Raw genomic sequence first — 23,562 nt, forward strand, 5'->3', positions numbered from 1 at the left:
TCATACACCTATGAAGTCCGCCCTGCAGAGAGATTAGAATTCAGCTCCAAGGCCTGGGAAGCAACCCCCCTCTCCTACACCCACCAAAACAACAGCAACAAGAAACAACTACCAAAATTAGAGCAGATGGTGCCCAGCCTTGATGTTGGAGCTGAGAGCACCACTCTACAAAGCGGACTTTAGAGGGATGGAAAAGAAAGAAAACAGTTTCTGAGGCTCTAGAAGTGGGAGCGCCAGACACAAAGTATAAGGTAAAGGGAAAGAGGCCACATCAGACCTTCCTGCTGTCTTTGTGCAGACAATGCCTTTTCTTTCAAAGAAGACCACCTTCTGAATCTGGGCACTTGTGTACGTCGGGTGCTTGGAGTAGGTAGCGGTGGGTATCAGGGTGTGTCAGAGAGACAGAAAAGGTAGAGACAGGTTAAATACATTTCTGCGGGCTTCCTACCCTTTTTGGTAACAAACCCAAGGGGGTCCTAAAAGGAGCTATAATGTGGTTTCCGAGGACCCTCTGTTTCCATCCTCCCTTTGACGCTCCGAAGACCCACGGGGAACCGCAGGACTCGGCGTCTTGGGTCCGTCACTGGTCGCCTCACTGGTAAAGTGCGCTGTCCCCGGGCACTGAAGAGGCGGCGGGGACTGTGGGGACCGGGACGCCCGCGGCCCAGGGCGGCGGATCGGAGGAGGTGCGCCCTGTCCGTCCGCGGAGGCTGGAGTCCCGGCGCGGAGGCACGGCCCAGGCGCGCGGAGGCGGCCCTGCGCCCGCCGCTCGGTGCTGCCCCGGCGGGGGAGGCTCAGGCCCCGGGAGCCGGCGGAGGGGGCGGTGACCGGGCAGCCTGAGGCCACTGCGGTCCGGCGCCCGCCGGGCGGAGGCTCCGCGGTCCCGCCCCCGCCCGGGCCGCGCCGGCCCCGCCGCCCCGTCCCTCCGAGCGCGCCGCGGCGGCTGCTCCCCGGCGGCGCCTCCCCCGCGCGGCGCCCGCGCCGCCGGCCGCGCTCTCCCGCCTCGGCCATTTTCCCTCCTCCCTCCCCTCCCGGTCCTCATCCTCTCGCCCTCCCCCCGTGCGGGGACTTTTCCGGAAAGTTTTTATTTTCCGCCTCGGCTCTCGGAGAAAGAAGCTCCCGGCTCCGCCGCAGCAAAACTTTTCGGCCGCTGGTCGCCGCGGCCCCCGGCGGCCCCGCCGAGCGATGAGCGCCCCTCCGGCCCTGCGGCCGCCCAGCCCGCTGCTGCCCGCGGCGGCGGCCGCGCTGGTCCCGGGGTCTGGGTCGGGGCCCGCGCCTCTCCTGGCTCCCGCCGCGGCCCCGGCCGGCGGCATCTCGTTCCATCTGCAGATCGGCCTGAGCCGCGAGCCGGTGCTGCTGCTGCGGGACTCGTGCGGCGACTACAGCCTGGCGCACGTCCGCGAGATGGCTTGCTCCATCGTCGACCAGAAGGTAGGGCGCCGCGCCGCTCCCCTCGGGCGCTCCCCGCCGCGCAGGGTCGTCGGCCGGCCGGTCGTCCGTGGTCGCGCCAACTTTCGGGCCCCGGCGGCGCGACCAGGGGCCAGCCTCACCGGCGCTCCGTGAGGGTCCGGCCCCGGCTGAGGCTGGCCGCCGCACTGCACTCCCTGCTGTCCGGCTTTCCCCTCGCCCCATCTTACATGCCCGATTTTTGTGCAGTCAGCGTCCTCCTCGCCCATTCCCACTTCTCTCAGGACACGTCCAGGTATCTTGCCCTTCTCCCGTTGCGTCTCTTCCTACCCTTAAGATTTCCTGGCTCTCCCTTCTCTTGCCTCTGGACCCAGCACATTCCTGGCGCCGGAGTCCTCTTTCCTGCACCCCCGGGACACGCTTAGCACGATTTCAGCACCACTCCCTTCCTCTTCAGGCCCCTCTCCCAGGTCAGATTGATGCTGAGGAGTTCCTGGAATGATCTGGAGATAAGGAACTAATTACCTGTCAAATAAGGTTTTAGGAGCGGATGACTGATGCAGCCAGCTGTGAAAACAACTGGCCAGAGCACAACTACCCACCTTCTTGTCTTCTTTTAGTACAACCTCTGTGTGAACATGGGAGTAAATTTTTCAACGATAAAACCTTAAAGTTGCAGCCTTCTTGCTTTCTATCCCTGGGCATTGACAGTGGGGCATGGAAGTGCGTACACAGGCGTTTAAAGGTGGGGTTACTTTCCAGGAACACCCCAAGCCTGACTGTGCCCTTGAGTTGGAGGCTGTGGGACTCTGGACAGCGGTCACCGAAGGCAGGTTGAAAAAAAGGGCCATTGTCCTGGACCAGGCCACCCGGGGAGGAGACCAACCAGCCTGCTCACCACTGTTTACGTGCAATTCTGAATTTCGGGTTGCTTCTGTGGCCATCCAGAGAGATGTTGCATGGAAGAGGGTGATAAGAGTGTAAAGGAAAGGGGGCCAGTGGCGCCAGTCTTCTTTGTATAAACAAACAGCCAAGGTTTAGTGGGTGGAGACAGAGGTGTGTCTAAAGGTGATGAATTTCAACCCTGGACGACTAGCTAACACTTGCCTTATAAAGATCACTTGAATAATCATGAATGCTTTCTTTAAAATTTTGGAACAGAGTTTGCAAACCTGAGTTTGTGAATTGTGGCACTGAACACAGAGACATTAAGAAAAGCCCCAGGGAAAAATCACTAATCTGGGAAGTTGTAAAAGTTCTGGAGGCCACACTAAAGTAACAGTGAGTGCCAGAAATTTTGGATCATTGAATGGACTGACATTTTTTATTACACGGGACTGTCAGATTTTTGCAACTTCCATGTAAATGACAAATTTTGTCTAATTCTGATACAAACCATATCATTTGCCTCCTCATTGTCAATATTAAGGGATGTCTGTGATACATGAACAGGAGCGCTCTCCTGACACCAAAGACCTTCCTGCATTGGAAATTGTAGTCTACAGCTATCTCCGTTATGGTGCAAATCAGTTAACTAAAGAACAATTTTATACTGGATAAAAATATAAACAAGATATAATAAAATTAAAAAGCTAATACAATTGAGTAGAATTTTAACTTGCTTAATTTTAAGGCAAATGGCTAGAAATACAGAGTATTCAAAATAGGTCAAATTAATATGAACAGACTCTTTTTGACCAGCTTTAGAACAAACACATACGCACACACACACACACACACGCGCGCGCACACACATATGCATACATATATACGCACCTTAACAGAGTTTAGGATGGGGAGAAACGTGTGGTTCAAGAGGTTTGTTCTGTGATTTTGAGTGGAGAGTGAATTACAGTTCTCTCAGTAGCTCCCAAGAGGGTCTGTGTTAAATGGAGGCGATGATGTGAGTGCAAAGAGAGAGAGGCAGCCAGCACCTATGAAATGCAGCAAGCATGAGGCTAGTGATTACTATATTTAGAAAAAGTATGATTATTTAGAGGCCTTGAAATGGAAATAAACCCAAAATCGTAGAAACCTCAGTCATGTTCTACATAGAGATATCCAAGCGAGGACATCTGAAAGATGGATTTGCTTTGTGGAAGATGTTTTAGAGTGTAAAAATGTTATGGCGAGAAGAAAACTGGAGTTCAGGCATGAGCTAATTGAGACCTGATTCAAAACCCCGTGGGGCCAGACCTGGAGAAACACCTGGAGGGGAAAATCATCCCCGTGGGGACTGATGTATACTTGAGTAGCTCTTCTGTCTCTAAAAGAAAAGTTTGAAAAGTTTGCTCAGCATAGCCAAGGTAGAGATCTCACTTGCATGTTTTTAAGGTCATGGCAACAGTAGAGTTAGATTTAGAGATGTGGGTTTGGGAGTTATTTATATGCAGGATACTGTAAATAAATATTTACTGCGTGGTGAGTCTAGACATGAAAATTTCCGTCCATCAATCTATCTTCCATCATCTATTTTGAGATACATTATCTTCCCAGGTAGAAGCAAGATTAAGAGAACCAAATATCCATCACAGGGTAGCAGTCATCTCTTTGCTCTGTGGCTATTGGAATGGCAGAAAGGGTCACTGTGGAGTTAAGGAAATGGGAGGAGGTCCATTACCCCTATTGCAGGGTCTCTGTAAGTACTTTCTGAAGATATCAACTGTGAGAAAGAATGACAGGAGAGAAAAAGAAGAGGGGGAGGGTGGGAGGAGAAGGTTTTTGTTGAGAGCTGAGAGTCTGAAGTCATTTAGAATTTGCTATATAGACTGAAGTCAGGTTGAACTTACAGCAGAAGATTCTCCTAATTTTTTGAGTCCTCCACATTTCATTGGTTTATAACATGTGAGGGTTTTCATAGGATTTGTTTAATAGTTCCCTAAATATTAACAGAGGTCAGATTGGCTTAAATCTTCAGAAGTGTTAGCTGAAAATCCAGTTTATTTCAGCAGCATTTATGGGACATTTTCTGTGGGCTGAACAACTGAACTGAGGTAAATAGCATGAATAAGAGAGATCTTGTCCATGAAAAACTCATCTTTATTATTATTATTATTGTTTAGACTTTATAGTTTTTAATTACGTAGGTTTGAAAAGTGGCAGACATTCGATTATACTTGAAAAATTTTGATGGTAATTCAGCAAAAATATTCTTGTTTTAATATAATGTACCCTAAGTATGTACTGAATTTTATAACAAAAGATTTTTTTTTTCTTTTAGTTTAGATGAAAGATCTAGTATTGCTTTTTTTGTCTGTAACAATGTATGAATATAGAAAATCTAATCATTCTTTTTTTGTGGAAGTATTAGCCCAAGGTTTTATTTACATTTTACTTATTTCTTTACTTTGCAGGCATGTAACCTTACAGTCTGGTTGTATCTAAAGACATGCATTCTGTTAGTTACTCTACATGATTATTATTTTCACTTTGAAATAACAGTAATTCACATTGAAACACTGTTGCTTTCTACTATCAAAGTAACCCTGAATATATGGACTAAGAAGGAGTTGTTTTCAAATAAGGACCACTATTCCAAAGGAAGAATTAGTCTGGTTTCATAGTACATCCACCCATCCGTCTGTCTATCCACACACACACACACACACACACACACACACACACTCTCTCTCTCTCTCTCTCTCTCTCTCTCTCTCTCTCTCACTCACTCACACTCACTTTATTTTAAACAGGCAGCATTAATCTGGGGATGTGGGATGCAATTCAATTTATGTCTATCCATTAATTTTGACTGTTACCAGAAAGACAACTCGTATTTCCCTTTGAATTTACTAAAATAGTGCAATAACATCTACAGGACTCCTGGCATATAGTTTCACCTTGTACTTTCATAAATCAGCCATTTATCTAATTAAAAAAATAGGGGGATTTTCTAGAAGATAATTCACTAGAGGAATAACAAAGGTTAGTGTCTTGATTTGAGAGCAGCTTTGCTCTGCTGGTAATTGTTTCACTTTCATAATTGTAAGTTATTTTTTTGACAGTTGTAGGGTCATTTTTACCTTTATTGTTAGTTTTAGCTACTCTGCTTCTACAAAAATTGAGAAGGCTGGAAGTAATTAGTGGCTTGACTACACTGCATGTGTAACAAAAAAAATCCTTTTAAGCTAATTGGATCTTAAGTGTATGTTTTTAATTCAGGTTTTCTGTTTGTCTTTATTGTGTGTCCATTGATTTGATTTAATGATGGCATGTAGGATTTGTCATTTCATTAGTGATTTTTGAGTATTATAACTTTAGTACCACATATTTAAAATTTTAATTTCTTTTCAAAGTTAGTACTATAATAATAGGATTATATTTTGGTGTATATGTAATGCCTCTGTAATATGTATGTTACATTTGCGTACATACCTAAGTATCTAAGTGTGTTTTGAAACTTATCTACTGAAGCCTAACTATCCACATGTAGCCTCCAGATGCTGAAATATCGTTTTGTATTTTGTATTGTAAGCTGCAAAAAGTGAGGCCTCATTATGTATCTCATAATCCAAAAGAGAAACTCTGTTTTGTAGTTTTCTATCAATACACAGAACTGGTCACCTTTTCTTATATGTGTATACTGTCTAACACTTTTCACAAGGACAATATCCTTGGAGCCTGTGGAGTTAAAGGCTCAATCCTTCCAGTCTTTGGGCTGGAGAGAATTGGATGATTGGCTATTTTGGCAAATATGAATTAATTTGAGCCTGTAGATCCAGGATTGAGATAAATTTGAAACAATTTCAAATATTCTTTGAAAACTATAAGTGATGTGGGAGTGAGATTAGGTGTAGGGAGTGTAGGGGTGGGGTTGGAAAATTGTTAATAAAGTTTGAAAATTTGCCCCATACTTAATGCCTTTATTGCTCTGTATCAGTAGACTCTTATCATAATTATCAAGGGAAGTTTAAAACTGTATTTTGCCAGTTATTATTACTTTTTTTTTGGTGAGATGATTGTATATGTCTTCACCAATTTATACATGAATGACTTTTAATGGCCCTACTAGACAATACAAACAAAGCTGTAAGCTTATGAATGTATGGTGGTGACTTACTTTGAAGATTGAAGGTAATATGTGTAAAGGATAAATATACTACCTGTAAATAGGTGCATTATCAATAGGATTATTAATATTCTTGGGCTTTACAGACTAGCATACTGTCTTGTTGACAAAAGAAATTTGTGCTTTATTATCTTATTCTTATCTGAACATATAATTAACATTGTAGTATTAAAAGACAATATGGCTGTAAAGCCCAGGTAATATTTTTTTTTCTTTACCCTGTAACAGTAGGGCAAATCTTAGGAGTAGTTGCATTTTGAAACTGTCTCTTAAATCTCAATCTCTTAGAATTCATTAGGAGTTATTTGATTATTGCTAAAAGAAAAACATATATGCTGAAAAAAGTAAAGCTTATCTTCATTGCTTTTTATTATTTTTGACAAGAGGTTCATTTAAATATTTTTCAGTTGCAGGTGTAATTGCAATGATACGTCATTTGATAAGAAAGGGAAGTAAAATAGGTAATAGTGCAACATTTGGCTGCATAATCATTCTCAAATCTGGTCTTCAAGACTGAAATTAAAAGTTCCTTTGCAAATCAACCCTTAACAAGAGGAAAATACTTGGAAATGACTCACGGAGATCACACTGTGCTGTCATACTAGCATCTAGAGGTTATTTGCTAAGTTGTTATATCTCATGAGTAGCTAGTATAACATAGCAGACATATTATATTGGGATAGAAGCAATTTAACTGGGAAACAATTGAGTTAGCAGTTTGGCTAAGCCAATCGCCAGTCTTTCCCAGACCTTTTCATTACCTCTAATCACTAGCTTACCTCTCATGGAAGTCCATTTCCCATTATAAAACATTTAGACAACCACAGTCAGTAATTATTCATCCACCGCTTTAAAAAGAGTGGAATGACAATTACATGAAGTGTGTGTGTGTAAAATTGGAATAATTGAATAAGTTCTTGAGCTGTACCAAGAAGCTAGTGTAATGATCAAGATAGTGAGCTGGACTCAAGAGTGACTTAGAAGTGGGTAAAATGCAGTTCCATAGGAGTTGATCATAACATGAAAGTTCTTTACTATGTTTTATATTTGTTTGCTTTGTTTTCATGTGTTGGGGATAGCTAATCAATTTTTTTGACCTCTGATCTCTGACCATAACCTTGGTTCAAATGAAAGACCTAAGCCCAAATGTGATAATAGAGGCAAAACAAGGGTGTTTTAAAATAGTGTTCACCTTTTACTTGCCCTAGCATTATTCTAGAGAGGTTTTGAAAATGAGTTTTCAGTTTCTTAAGTCTCTTCTTAATATATGTTAGGATGTATTGGAACAACACAAAACAACAACCATCAAAAATGCATCAATTTGTCTCTATTGATAAAATTTAGATACAGAGAAAATGGTAATTTTTCTCATATATATTCAGAATTCTTTTCCATCTACAAGAATATGTGAAATTTCCCCTAGGAATTCCTCTGATACTGTCAACCAAATATTTTTGTGCCATTAAAAACCAACAATGACAGCACCACTTGAAGTTACTTGGCAGCAGAGAAACCCACTTTATGCCATTTCTTACTCTTTCTAGTCTCACACAGAAAACAGATAATTAAACTAACAAAACCTTTAATTACATGGCTATTATGGTCATTATGGAATATCATATAATTTATGTAGTTATAAAGGTAAGAAATGGTGTAAAAACACCACATATTGAGACACAATTAAGCCTGTCCAAATTTACAGTTTCCTGTATAGAAGTTTCTTCCAAAGTTGCAAAAAGGTTTTATTTGGCTAAAGCTAGACAGTTGATACAGCAGCTTAGCAATGTTGGCAAATACAAAGATTAGGTTTTTAAATATGCAATCATGCAGGAATTTTGTCCAACTTACTTTGACGAAAAGGAAAAAATTGATATGTACCCTTCACTGGTTCATTGGCTTTTATTTTGACTAAGCCACTGATTGATGAGGAATTTGTAGAATTTACTGCTTTTATTTAGGCACAATTTCAAAAATTTCTGAATGCCTCCCTCCCCCAAACTATCAGCAGCTGTTTTGTCACATATATATCATAAAATGAATGAAAGTATGAATGTGATAATAATAATCGAGCAAAAGGTATAAACGTGCATAATAAATGGTATTATTGGTAATCTAAGGATCTGTAGACAAGTACATTGCCTTGTTAATAAGAGAAACATTTACTTTTTATTAGGAAATTTGTCCAATTTATTTTGGTAAAAATGAATAATTTTTATATGTACCTTCTGTTCATATTGTTGGAGGGACTGTGGCATACATATGAAATGTTACACACTGAGACAATTGGAGCATGCTTCAGTAAACAAAGTTTGTTAAAGAAATAATAGTTCAGATCCAATTAAAAGAATATTAAATATGTGAAATAAAAATCTGAGTCTATTTCTTTTTTAAACACAATAAGATAAAAGGAATCTGAATATAACCTAAGCCTGAGTTGACGTCCCAGGCAAAAACATATTTGACATCAAATGAAACAACAGTTTATTCAAATATCAAATCCATGTACCACTACATCAGCCTCCTTTTGTGTATTTTTGTAATGGTCTAGGTTGATTATAAAGTAAGAATATTTTGCTTGGAGCTTATTCAGCTAGATTTATGCTGATGTAAATTTCAGACATTATTAAGCAAAATATTTTCCAATAATCACTAATAAAGATTAAACCATTAGATTAAGGTATTATTAAAATTTTAAAGCTGTCAGTGTTGGACATAATCAAAAAGATAAAAACCTTCTCCTAGATGGTCTAAATCAGTCATGCTAATGATGTAATAACTACTGGATAATTATAGAACTATTGCCTTACTTTGAATCGATAACTATAGCCAAAGTCAGACCAGGGATTCAAATCTAGTTCAGGTTGAATTAAGTTCCGAAGAAATTAATTGATTGAAATAGACCATCTATCACTGGTCAAATACTTATTCATGATACTGTGTCTCAACCTTTTTGTCAATTAAACATGAACATTATTTTTCCTCTTTTAACTCCTCATATTATTGAGAAATGGTAGGTTTTAGTCTGGTAGGGCCTCCTATATGGTACCAGGTCCTTGTAATACCTCAGAGTGGCTACATCCTTCTCAGAGTGCCAGGAGAGTCATGGCCGCCTTTGGGATGAACATATATAAGGGCCCTAGGGCACCTGGCATGGGGAATAGGAGGGATTTGGAGACATCCAAGGGTGATTTCTTTGCCTAAGAAAACAGATGATGAGGGTGGGACAGGAAAAGGAATCTCAGTTTGCAGAAAGGTGGGGTCTGTGGTCCATCTGTATTGTCTTTGCACTCAGCATCTTTGAAAGGTTTGGTCTGTATCCCAGATTTGGAAGGCTGCAACTAAGAACATGTGTGATCAATAGAATTGTGATTACTTAGAGATTGGTTAGTCCAGTTAGACCCTCAGAACAGTAGTAACACTAGAAGTTAGGGCTCCTTGACCAGAACTGGTGGTCTAGGGCAAACAGCAGTAGCTTTCACCATTGTCAAAAGCAGGAAAGAATGGAGGGAATGGTGGGGGCAGGAAGCTGGCAGTTAAACTTTGCCGATAGCCTTGAATCAGTGGTAGTGGGGAGACCTGAGCGGGCTGCCATGGGCAAGGCCTGAGGGATTATGAGGCTGGTGGCCTCTGAGGGCAGAAAGGGACAGTGACAGTGAAGCTCTGACCTTCTGTGGGTTATGTAGCAGGAATGGCCTCACTAGATAACTCATGAATAGCAGTGGGGAGACGTTTAGCAGGTGACTTTTTACAAGCACAGTAACACTCTTTGGACATTTTCAGAGTGTCACAGGTGAGAGGCTCAAGGAGCCACCTCAGGATGACTTGACTGTGAGGGTTTTCAGACGAGCTTGTCCCAGGAGTATTGGGTTGTGGTCTGCAAGATTCTGGGGCCTCATGGTAACAGTGGCCTGCAGAGGGGAGCCTCCAGGAGCAAAACCTTTCTGGCATTTGTCTGTGCCTGCCTGAGTCTTGGCTTCTTCTCATTTGTTTTCCTGATTTTCACAGTAGCTCTTTCCAATAGTCATTTTCTCTTCATTTTGAGGATGAGAACACTAAGGGTTAGGGAGGTTAAAGCATTTACCCCAAATCACTTAGCTATCTATTAGGAAAAAAAGCACTCTCCGCCACCACCCCCACCGCCATCTGCCTGTACTCTATTCACTCCACTATAGCTAATCCTAAACACAGGGGAGGGCTGGGATGGCCAAAGATCTGTACAGAGCATTTGGAATTATCAAATTGTGGGTGAGGGGGAAATATTAAACTTTCTATTATGTGGCTGAAATTTACTTAAAAACATTTCAGCTTTCACAGTGTGATATTACTTATATGTTAGTTTAAATTAGTCTTTAGTTTAGAAAGCTCCCCTCACCTGGAATTCACACCTGTTAGTGGTCAGCTACAATTCCAGTCAATTGGGAGGCTGCCACAAGGCATCTCTTATCAGGGGCAAGATTCCCACTCTAGGTATTGATAGTTAATGTAAGGAACGTGAACACGGACTCTCATTGGAGATATTAGGGCCATTAAGAGATGCATGATTGCCTAAAGTATTTTAGAGACTGCTCATACTTGAGGAGTCATGTGAACTGTAATGTATATTCTTAATAATTTGGTTTGAAATTTGGTTTCATTAAACTCTGGTAAGAAAATGTGGGGATAGCCAGTCCTCACCCATCCTTAAATTTCTACTGATATTTATATAAAGAAGTAAATTACCTTGTGTAATTTAGTTGGCCTAGGTTGATTCACAACACTTCTTCCAATGAAATATGGACACAGAGGTGTTTTGGAGGAAGTGATTATAGTAAGACCATATATTGATCAGTGTGTCTCAAGACTTGTGGATGTAAAAAATCTTAGCCACCACTGTAAATCAATGAATCATTTCTTCTTAATAGCACATTGATTCTGAGCAGATTCTGAGAAAGTAACTAAGGGGGCTTAAGTAAAATACCTGCCAGTGGTTGCTTTTCATTTGAGAATTATATGTATTGTCCCTATGCTAAGGATCATGCTTTGCTAAGGATATATTTTCTTTTCTTAAAAAGTTTCTGTATTTGTTTGCTTATTTTTGGTCAGTTATGAATGAACCCACCCTCTGGTAACCTTACTCCCACTTTCTGTGCATGATCAATCACAGGCTGTGTGAAGCGTCTCTTTCATCTCAGGAGTGCTTAACATTCTGAAAGGTCAATTTCCTTGCATTCCTTTGAATTGCCTGTGTATAGCACTAAGGTCGAATATTCCCTTGAAGACTAACTGTACTATCTTTAGGCTTTACAAAATGTAGTTGTATTTATGGGTGGACATGATTTAATTGGAAGTATATCCATAATTCAATTAAATTCTAAGGGTTCCTGTCCTGAATGATTATTGGGAGGCAGATAGTAGTTATTCATTCCTTAATGGACTAATAAGGTACCTGAAATATTTCCTCTTTTCCATGTATTTGGACATTATGCAGCTTTAATACCATGGACAAGTTCTCTTTTGACATGACACACTTGTAGTCTCTTGACTGATAAAAAGGCAGCAGATCTGTGCCACTGTGCTAGAAGTCTGAATTTACTAGATGTCTACTAGTCCAGTACTGTGTCTTATAAGCCTTATCCTGGGATAACCCATCATTAACTAGTAGGACACAAGGTACCAAGTGTTGTTTGAGGAGTAGTAAGGTGGATCACTCATGCTTAGCTCTTCTCTACCAAATGGCCAGTGATGAAAAATAATTGATTAGCTGCAGAGTAGCCCCTGAACAGGAAGGCTCTGTTCCCTTCCCTGCTCCAGACCTTAGCTTCATTTACTAATGTGGAATGAGCTGTTGTCACCTGGGATGATCTTTAGAATATTTAATGAATCCAATAGCTTACACAGATTTTCAAAGAATAAAAAGACTAGATCTTACATGATTTTTGCTTTTATTCAATTCCTTGGAAAGAATCAGGTGGACAACTGAACACATAGTGAGAGTGGACTAATGGACTAGTGGAGTTGAGCTAATACTCAAAGAAGAGTGGCCATCTACCTACTTGTCCAGAACAGTCCCAGTTTATTTATATTGTCCTACAGTTGTTTTAAACTCTGTGTTCACTGATAAAAACTATGGAGTTGTAAGTTGAAAACAACAAACAAAAACAGAAAGAAAAACTTTACTTAATAGACATTTTATTACCTTTTGTCCAAAAATCCTTGTACATTTAAAGACAAAAACAAAACTTATATGTAGAATTTGTTTCATAGAGAGAGTCATCAGATTACATATATTGGCAGTGTCACTTTGAGTAACTTTTCTAAATGGAGTCTAAGCTATAAACAAAAATAAATAAAAACCTTACTTTGGTTAGAATGCTATCCCCTTTGACCAAAAGTTTCTGTACAACTTAAAAAAGAAAAGATAACATTTAGAGTTGATTTCATAAAACAATTATTTGATTGTTATGATTTCATGAACCATTCTCACTTTGTAGTATCTAATATAATTTTAGCTCAATTTTTTCCATCCAATGGAAATCAAGATACTAAGATAGGTATGTGCATTTTTTTTGTGTGTGTCAAACAGCAAATAATTTTACTTATTTTGATGGTTCATACTACCTTTATTAACTTAAATAGATAAACAGATAGGCCTGCCTTGAAGCTTCAACACCCCTGGCAACCATCTAAACAGCAAAATATACTGACTTACATGTTGAGGGATATCATTATCATAGTTTCAAGTTTTACTTTAGTGTATTCTTTTGTCTGGAGAAAATACAAGATGATTAGCAAAAAAGAAGAGAAATTACGAACAGATGCCCTTGATTATTTAGAAAACTTGTTTTATATTTAAAACCAAGAAGGCAAATAAGGGAGATAAAATTTTGGAAATTGTGTTGTCCCACAGTAACAATGTGTAGGCTGTAGCTCCTATTTTCTTAGGTGTTCACAGGCATAGCCTGGATGAAGCAGATGTAAGAGTCACACCTATTACTGTACAATCAGTGTCTGTTGATGAATATACTGTTGAAGTAATATCAAGAATTATAGGTTCAGAAATTATGTTGAATGTTCTGGCTCCTGAAAAATAATGCAAGTCAATGGATCAAAAAACCACTTGAAAAGGAACTTGATTTTTCATAATAATTTCTGTTTAGAATTTTTCCCCCCATGGAAAATTATAATTTTTATACTTCAATTACATAATAGTTTTCCTTTTATTTTGAAAATTACAAAATTACCCTGTGTGTTAGGTTGAATAAATGACCCTCAAAGATGGCTGCCTCCTAAACCCTGGAACCTGTAAATACTACACCAAAAGGGACTTTGCAGATGTGATTAAGTTACTGATTTCTAGTAGAAGAGATTATCCTCGATTTTCTGGGTGGACCCAATGCAAACACATGAGTCCATAAAAGTGGTGAATCTTCCAGGTTAGGTCAGACAGATGAGAGTGAAAAGCAGGAGAGATTCCAACTATGAGAGGGGCTCCATCCCGCAGCCGACTTTGAAGATAGAGGAAATGGGCAAGAGTCAAGGAATGCTGGGTCCTTATAGGAGGGAAACAGGAGTTAAAGCATTGTAGTAGTGGTAGGAGACGTGACAATAGGAACAAGAGGTTGTAGTGATGCAGTGAAAGGGCTATGAACCAAGTCAAAACTGGAAGCTGGAAGAAATAAGAAAAGATTCTCCCCTAGAGCCTCCAGAAGGAAACACCTGTTGACTTTAGCCCAGTGTGACTGATTTCAGATTTCTGATTTCCAGAGCTGTAAGAGAGTACATTTGTGTTCTTTAAAGCTACTAAAAGTGTGTGGTAGTTTATTACAGCAGTTAACAGGAAATGAGTATGCTACATTCACTCATAAATGAGTATGAGAAAAGGTGAGAAATTCAGATAAGCCGCCAAATGGATCATATGCCTCAGAGTGAAACACAGTTAACATTTTGGTGAATATCTTATCAGGTCTTTTTTTCTGTAAGTGAATATACTCATCATAACTTACATATGGCTTTATTTGCTCTTTTCATTTGATACTATGTCTTTCTTTTTTTGTTTCATTTTTTTCCCCAGCTTTATTGAGATATAATGGACACCTAACATTGTATAAATTTAAGGTATACAAACTGATGATATGATGTGTGTGTGGGTGTGTATGTATTGTAGAATGATTACCACAATAAGGTTACTTAACAGATCCATCACCTTAGATAATTTTTTTTGTAGTGAGAACATTTAGGATCTCCTCTTTTAAGCAACTTTCAAGTTATATAGTGCAGTGTTGTAAACTATAGTCACTATGCTGTACATTATATTCCCAGAACTTACTTATAGCTGAAGATTTGGTACTCTTTGCCCAACATCTCCCCATTTTAATCACCTCCCAGCTCCTGACAACCACCATCCTAGTGTCTTTTTCTTTGAGTTCAGTTTTTTTTTTTTAAGATTGTACATACAAGTGAGATCTTACAATATTTGGCTTTGTCTGACTTATTTCACTTTTCATAATGCTGTCAAGATCCATCATGTTGTGGCAAGTGACAGTATTTCCTTCTTTTTGTGGCTGAATAATATCCCTCTGTGTGTGTGTGTGTGTGTGTGTGTGACATTTTCTTTACCCATTTATCAACACTTAGTTTGTTCCTATGTCTTGGCTGTTGTGACTAGTGCCACAGTGAAGAGGCGAGTGCAGACATCTCTTTGAGACAGTGATTTCATGTGGCTTGGATATCTCTTTCTAATCAGTCTTTCTTTGTACAGATGGGAAAAAAGAGGAAATGTCCAAACTCACAATTTCACTCCATATTTACTGTAACAATCAAAACCACATGGTTTTATTTTTCTTATTTATTTGAGGTAAAATTAATAGATAACATTGTATACTATTTCAGGTGTACAACATGATAATTTGATATTTGTATACATTACAAAGTGATCACCACAATAAGTCTAGTTAACATCTGTCACCTTCAGTTGACCCCCTTCACCCTTTTGCCCACTCCCTTACTCCTTTCCCCTCTGATAACCACCAATCTGTTCCCTGTACCTTTGAGTTTTGTTTTACTTGTTTTTCAGAATCCACATAAAAGTGAAATCATATGATATTTGTCTCTCCCTGACTTATTTCATTTAACATAATACTCTCAAGGTCCATCTATGTTCTTGCAAATGGCAAGATTTCGTTCATTTTTATGGTTGAGTAGTATTCCATTGTGTATATATACCCCTTATTTACACATTCATCATCCATTGATGGATATAGGTTGATTCCTTTTCTTGGGCCATTTGATACTGTCTTTCAATGTTAGTTTTAAATGTAAAATCTTCAGTGCTCTTGGGGGTAATTCTTGTGTGCATTAAAGGCTTTTCAGATATTTACTTTGGTTTTAAAATTTAATATTCACATTATTAAAATTGCAGGTTCAGATGTTAGTCTTAATCTTTTTTAGCACCTTTCATAAATACTTTTATTTTTTTTAAAGTCTAGCAGACCTTAACAATCATATTTTAGAACCTTTGAAGAATTATTAGTATACTTTATGAGTAGAATTATTTAGATACTTTCAAATATTTTAAATTGCATTTCTAAATTTAAGAGATTCAATTTCCTTTAAATTCTGTAATCACCTGCTTGATAAACCTGTGTATGTTCTTAAGTAATTCTTATACAGCTAATAGATGAAACTTATAAATATATAAATATGGTAAGGTTTAAGTTCTTAAATGTTTCAATGCCATACATATAAGCCAAAATTAATTGCTTAATTATATGTGCATAATATGTACAAAAGTATTAATATTATGGTTTTAATTCTCTTAAACTTTTCTGTGTTTAATTTTAAATATTTCCACATTTGAAAGATGTTTTTCACCTGGAAATAATTTCCAACACAATTTGTGGTGTTCCTATCCCATGTAAATTTCGCAGTTGTCTCTTGGGGTTGATGTTTCATAACCCCCCGTGCTTTTAGCTGGGACAAAGATTGGATTCTTACTGGCAGTGTGGATGAGTTTCACAGAATCCTATTTCTGTCAGTGGCTCCATCAAGAAAGGGGATAACTATGTATTCCACATCCCTGGATTCAATTTATGTATTACCTCTGTGTGCTGAAAAATCTCAAATTCCTAAACAGGTTGGATTTTGAATTTCTTTAGCTTTTAAGATTGGTGAATCCCTTTTCTACATTAGAGACCTTTGAACCTAATGGAATATTGCATTTTCATATTATTTCCTTCTTTTAAAACTGTATAATTCTTATAGACGTTAAGTATGTGATTTAATGTTGACAGTCTCTGAGGGCTTTCCTGACCTGGGAGTCACAACTCATAAGGTCATTCTTCTAACTCGGTTATCTGCCCCTGTAAGTAAAAGAATGCTCAGGGTACCACTTTCTAATGCCTGAATAGAATGGGTGTGTGGATTTATCACTATGTTTAACTTGTCCCCTATTTTTGGATATTTAGGATTCTTTTGATTTTTGTTTTTTGTTTTTTTAAACATTGTTATGTATATGTGTTGGCAGATTTTTTTTCACACTTCCACATCTAATACTTGTATTTGATCTTGTCTGTTAATATTCCTAAAGTTAATATTATCTATTAATCTTAATATTCCTAAGATTAATATGTAGATTCTAGTTTCTATTTCAGAATTTTAGTTATTCTTTGTTATTTTTCAATTTCAAAAGTACAAATGCATTGGGTTTTGGGGTTTTGTATTTGAAGAGAAAAATCAATTGAAGCAAGTAGCAAGATGCAGAATAAACTGCTATAATTAATAGCCAATACTTAAATCCATTATTGGGTAGAGTACATATGAATTGTATCTAGCAAATGCATAATGAACAAATAATAAACTAAAAACAATGGTGAACACTTTCCATTTTTCTACTTTTCCTTCACAAGAACTGGCCTGATATTATCTCTATATATCCAAATTCACTTTGATTTTTAAAAAAAACATGTTGAAAAACAAACATTTCTATATTTAAGAAAATCTCATAGAATAATTTCTTAAAAGTAAAATTTTACCTTTTTTGTTCTTACTTAGTTTTTTGTAGTATTCTTTAAGAAACCTGAAATACAAACACAGGTTTTAAAGACAAAAGTATGAATGTCATTTTTGACATTTCCATTTTCCTCCCAAAGTCCTTTCTTTTGCAAAGTAGTTAAATTTTTTATTAAATATCATAGAGCTGTCTTTGGTAATTTAAAATATATTTTGATTGAGAAAACTTTAATTTACATAAAAGGTTCAGAAACATCTTTATTGGTTGAATTAAGTAACACTGAGTAAATCCCATTAAAGATGTAAACACCTACCATAGGGACAGTGTTCTTTGATTGTTTTTTCACTGTTCTAGCCAAGGTATCTAGAACTGTGCCTGGCACTGAATAATTTGAATGAATGATTTGTCCCATTAAGTTCTTAGGAGCAGAACTGTGTAGTCAGTCTGTATGCAAATTAAGTCTTTTGTTACATCCGGGCTATTTGCTTTCTAGGAAGTGCTCATTTCTACCTTTGATCCATAATGATTATTCAAATAGTTGTGTTTTTAAAGTGAATTAGAAGGGTTTTGGAAATTAAGATGTATTTAGGGAGAGTGTTGGACTTACTTGAGGAAACATATGAAATCCTGGGATTTGAGTCTTCTGAGCAATTGGTATTCTTTTCATATAACTGGGCCAAGGATTTAAAGCTAGCAAAAACCTTCCTTCCTGAAATCACTTTATGATAGGGCCTGAATAAATACTTGTTGAATTGAACTGAGTCTTGGAACAGAAGGAGTCTTTTGTGGTTGTTAGTGAATACCTTGTTGAAATATTATGAAAGACACATCGGTGTTTTACTTGTCAAATCTCAAGTCTAATTTACCTGTAGATTTTTAAGAATATAATTGTGGAAATAATAAAAAGGCTGACATAAAAAATATAGTGGTAGGAGAGATGGTGATGGAGAGGGAAGAATAATGTCTTTGGAGGAAAAGAACCATCAGAAAATCACACAGACTCAACCAGTGTTAGCTGGAAATCCCTTTGCTGTTTATTTGCTTCCCACAGGCTTGTGAAGTAAATTTGAGAAACTCAGATGGTCTGACAGGAAACATTCAGCAAAGTGGCCTCCAGTGAGGGACTTTATAATAGTTAATAGTCACTAGTTTGGCTGCTTTGATGTGAGTCAGCAGGATTACAGTTTAAAACCATTTACCTTTTCTTTGTTTCCTGACAATTCTTAATCTTAGTTACTTTAATTTTTTTTTGCTTTTCACATCTAAATTCTTGAAGTCTGTGCTATTTACATAAAAATATTTTATAAATATAAGTGTCTTAAATATAAATATCTTAGAAATTTAAATTTCAACTTTTAAAATGATTTAAAAAATTAGGCTTGTTTTTAAAAATAATCTTTCTTCATACTTTCAATACTTACTATATAGTACAGGACAAGTGTTAAATTTGTCTATATCCACCCATTTGTGTGTGTGTGTGTGTGTGTGTGTGTGTGTGTGTGTTTCTTACCTTCTGGGATTTTAAAAAATCTTCTCCTAATTCTTATTTTCTTCTCTTTGTAATTTTAGCTCTTGACAACCCAGATTTACACCTCATCTGTTTTAGATTTTCTGCCCTGCTGTTTGTATCTTTTTTTTCCTTCAAAGTTTACTTTTTCATGTAGTTTTAAGCCTTCATGGACATTCTTAAATGTCTCATAGATACTCATGAGTTGATTTTTTCCAGAGTCATAAACCCCAGGAGGTGGATATCATATTTGACTTTCTGTAACCCCGTTGCTTTTTAACATAACATCCAGTCCTTGGATGAGGAATCTGTGATTTCCCAAGTACGTAAGTGCAGTATTTTGGGGAAACAATTGAATGCTGTAAGCCAGAAGTACTGTAACCTCTACAGTTACTCCTGGGGACAGCTTCTCCCAGCCAGGGGAGATGGTATCTTCTTATCACTCATTCATAGGAGGCAGAGCATTAATAATTTTGTAGTCATGTTTCTAAACTATCCTGCTTCTAGGCTATTTATTACAAGAATTGTCGCTATCTTTCCTGAAACATTTTACAAAGAACTAAGGTGGTGTGAGAACAGGAGTAATCTCGCCTTGGATTTTCACAATGGAATCAGTTTTCTCAGTGGGAAATAGTTGTTTAAAATCATCAATGTATCCTTAATTCAGGAATTTTAAGAGTAGAGCTCTTGTTATATAAAAAACATTACTCCTGTTTATTTTTAGACGTAACTTTGGGGGGAAAATGTGTTTCCAGCCTAGGGCAAATAAACCTTTGAACCTGAAATCAGTCAAAGGGAAAAAGAAAGTGGGAGAAACCTGCTTACAAGAAGTGATCTGCTCCTGCTCGCCCATGTCTGTCCCCATCCTGGCTGGGAAGAAGCCTCCCCCAAAAAACCTCTTTGGTCCCTGCAGGAATACTCCTCTCCACCTGCCTTGTAATCATCTATTGATAAGGAGATGGACTACTTCTCTCCACCCTTCAGAAACACCTATTGATATAGAGATGCACTAAGGCCAGGCAAGAGATTCTGGAAGTATTGCTGTTTCACCCACATCAGATTATTGAACAGCCCCCACCCCCAAATTCCTTGGAGTGTAGGAACTTGGAGAAATAGAGTCCCTGGAGGGAAACTTGGTCAAAATTACAACACTCTCAATGGTGTAGTATGACTTTCCTGTCTTTTCCCTTTAAGAACTTTCTCTCTGACACCCTTGAAGGTTTGCTGTTCTGTTACAGGTAGGGTTTGTTCTCCTTGGTTCTTGTCCCCATTGAAACAAAGAATTTTGTGCAGAGACACAATAGTGAAGCAGAACGTAAGTTTTATTTGAGTACACTCCAAGGGAGGAGAGGCCCAGTGAAGGTAGACAAAGGCCCTGAACTTTGAGGGGAGAATCTATTTATCATGTCCTAGCCTGGAGGCACCTCTGTGGTGATGTCATTTGATTGACACCTCTAGTCATACTCCCATTCCTCTTGGTGTGCTTGTGTTTTCCCAAAGCACACAGAAAAGCCCATGGGGTTGGAGGTGGGTGGAGGAAAGCTGCAATTTTATTTTACTGAGATTACGATGAGGTGTCTTTTGGGTGGTTAGTTTTGTTCGATTGTGCCTGAATTGTGATCTGGTTGGGATCAGTTTGGCCTGGCCCCAATAGGCAAGGAAGTTACTCCCCTGCAAAGCCTTTGTTGTCTTCAAGTGGGACCTCCTAATAGCATTTTTTCCTTGAACCTCATCTTCACATTCCCTGGTTGCTCATGTCTATCTTTCTACCTAACACTTCCACCTTGAGGGGGTCTGTCACACACTATCAGTGTGGTTGTGCATCTGAGAACCATCTTGGAAAGTGACATCACTCATCTGGCAGACCTAGAATACAATTAAACTGTCTTCAGAAAAAGTAACCTTAGGTTCTCCACAAATTGCTGATTTATTGGTCTTTTGGCCAAACTGATTTCCAACTGAAAATCTAAGTCTTGATATTTTAGGCCAGTGATTTTACACTAGGAGCAGTCAGGATTTAGATACTGTTCTTGTACCATCTCATCCAACTGGGAATAATATCAAATTGCTTTCAGATTTTATCAATCTCACTTTGGCCTTAGAATCTGTGAACAACAACCAATTGTGAGCTAATCTGTTTGAACTCAGCACATAACTGGTCATTTAAGCTCTGTCAGAACCTGCTCAGTAAAGGACCATTGGCATAAAGAATCAGTAGAAATCAATTTAAGGTCACTTAAAACAATAATAGCAGTTACTGTTATTATTATTATTATTATTTTCTTTAATATAGCTGACATTTATCAGCCATTACTATAACCACTCTTTTAAAGGGCCTACTTAAACAAACTCATTTACCCAAGAGGTAGGTAACTACTTTTACCCCCATTTTACAAGTGAGGAAATTGGGGCACAGAAAATATTGTCCAGGATTATATAGGAGTGACAAAGCTGAGATTTAAGTTTAAGCATCTAGCCTCCAAAGTTTAAACCACCAGACTATCTGTAGAAAGTCTTAAACATTTTCAGGTGGATTAATACATCTGAAAACATAAGGACTGCCCCTTCCCTTTAGCTTGTTTCTTAGTGATTTGATAATACTTTCGAATGAGCTGGATGTCTGTCATAAAGAACACGAAGAAAATATTCTTTTATAAATGGATAAGTTTTATTATTTGGGACTGTGGGGAGCCCAGACTGGAGACTGATCCTGTTAATTAATGATTGCCATAAAAACAAGGACCTATATATACACTTTCCTGAAACTATTATGTTGGAAAATGTTTCTGAGCTTATAATTGGTTTAAAAGAAGCAATCATATTATAGATGTGTGTGTATTTGTATATGTAAAAAAACTGTATTCATAAAACATATAATTACATGTAAAATGTATGTGTTTATTTATTTTAAGTTTCTTGATATCCTTCTCACAACTAGTTAATTTTAAAGAGCTCATTGAGACTAGCACTGTACAATGGTAGGCTTTTGTTGGATACTTTATTAGATTGTTAGTTTCACATTTTAATTATGGACTCTATATACCCATCACCTAGCTTTAATAATTCTCAAAATATAGCAAATCTTATTACATTAATAACCAATTTCTTATTCCCCAGTCATTAACCCTTCAGGTTCTTCTTTCCAGATTATTTTAAAGCTAAATATTAAGATTTTTTTTTTTTAATACAAGGTCTGGAAAGTCTTCAGAATGAGTTTTAGCAAGAATCCAGGTGTTGCAATAGTACTCCTCTCTCTGAGAAGGCCTTGCATTTAGGTGCTCAGCTTTCTAAGTTTCCTTAAATGTTCATTTTATTGTCTGCTAAAACATCTTCTCAGTTCAACTGGCAACAAAGAAAAGCTCTACTCCCGCCGTTATAACTGATGTTTGTGCCTTGCAGTTCCCGTGAGAGAGATGGCCTCAAGAGGAATTGCTTAGGATATGCAGTCTGTCCATTCTCCCATATCTTTCCCTATAGTCCTGAATCAAGTTATATTAAGCAGCTGTGTGCCAAAAGGCATTGCATTAGTGAAATGCAATTATTGTGGTGATGCCATTACCCCTTTTCTAGGTCAACTAGATTGTGATTCTGTGAGACTCAGGGCTAAAGGGTAAGGCCCATACATTGGTCATTGCAACGTTTGGTCTTCTTCATGAGGAATGGGAGGAAAAATTTCCTGTTAAATTTTAATTTCAAGGATAGCTGTTCTTCTTTGGAGCCATTCCTATGCTTTAATCTCATTGACAGTGTGGACTGTGAAATTAACATTTTTCTGTCTTGCGTTGACTGCTCTAAAGATCAGAACCAAATTTGGGGCTACAAGAGCAGATGTATAGGACAGTACAGCATGGATTTAAAAATTTGGCTCCACCTCCCCTTTGTCTTTACCCTTGTTTTTCTTTTTTCCTTTTTCAGTTAAGACAAAATGTAAACAAATTAACGTAAGTCCCAATAGTGGTTATCTCTGGTTTGGGATGAGACAGGTAATTTTGTTATTTCATTTTTACTTGTCTAAATTTCATGCCATATGCATGATTACAAAAGTAATAAGGGAAAGATGAAAATATTAAAAAATTTGAATCTATTAAATAATGAACCACTAATGTAAAAATTGTGGTTGGAAAGCCAGGGTCATGTGAGAATTAAAGGGATCTGTGGTGCAGGTTTTACTTTGTCATTTCCAATTAGACTTATTTGAAATGACCAAACAAATCTTTATGGCGTAGGGCTGTATGCTATGCACTTTCAGAACTCTATCTCCTTCCATTCTTGAGGCATCTACATAGGATGCTTCACATAGGAAGGACATTTTCCACTTTGGACCAATTAAAAAAACGTAACGACCCATCCTCAAAAGTACCTTCAAAAGGAAATGACAACTTCAGCTAAAGCTTTAGCTTTCCTGTATTGGCCTCACTTTTAGAAGGCATTGTACTCTTCTAATGAGCCGTATTATTGATAAAAATAATTTTTCCCATTTCTTCCAGTAAACAATGTATTTTGCATGAGATTCATGTCATGAAAATGAATAAACCAAAATTCCAATGCACCTCCAAGTCATGCTTTGAGCCCCATGAGCAGAGTGACATCATG

At 38.1% G+C, this 23,562-nt stretch overlaps 1 protein-coding gene across 1 annotated transcript in view; it reads left to right on the plus strand.

The window, feature by feature from the left end:
* Positions 1–1,027: 1,027 nt before the first annotated feature.
* The window catches only part of PRKD1 (protein kinase D1), a 324,013-nt gene continuing 301,478 nt past the window's right edge, over positions 1,028–23,562 (plus strand). Inside the window, exon 1 of the mRNA XM_036881284.2 lies at positions 1,028–1,431. Within this exon, the coding sequence (XP_036737179.1) occupies positions 1,186–1,431 (246 nt within the window). The 5' untranslated portion in view covers positions 1,028–1,185. The remainder of the gene's footprint in view (positions 1,432–23,562) is intronic.

Source organism: Manis pentadactyla, chromosome 11, assembly GCF_030020395.1.
Source record: "Manis pentadactyla isolate mManPen7 chromosome 11, mManPen7.hap1, whole genome shotgun sequence".
In the NCBI taxonomy this organism is placed as follows: Eukaryota; Metazoa; Chordata; class Mammalia; order Pholidota; family Manidae; genus Manis; species Manis pentadactyla.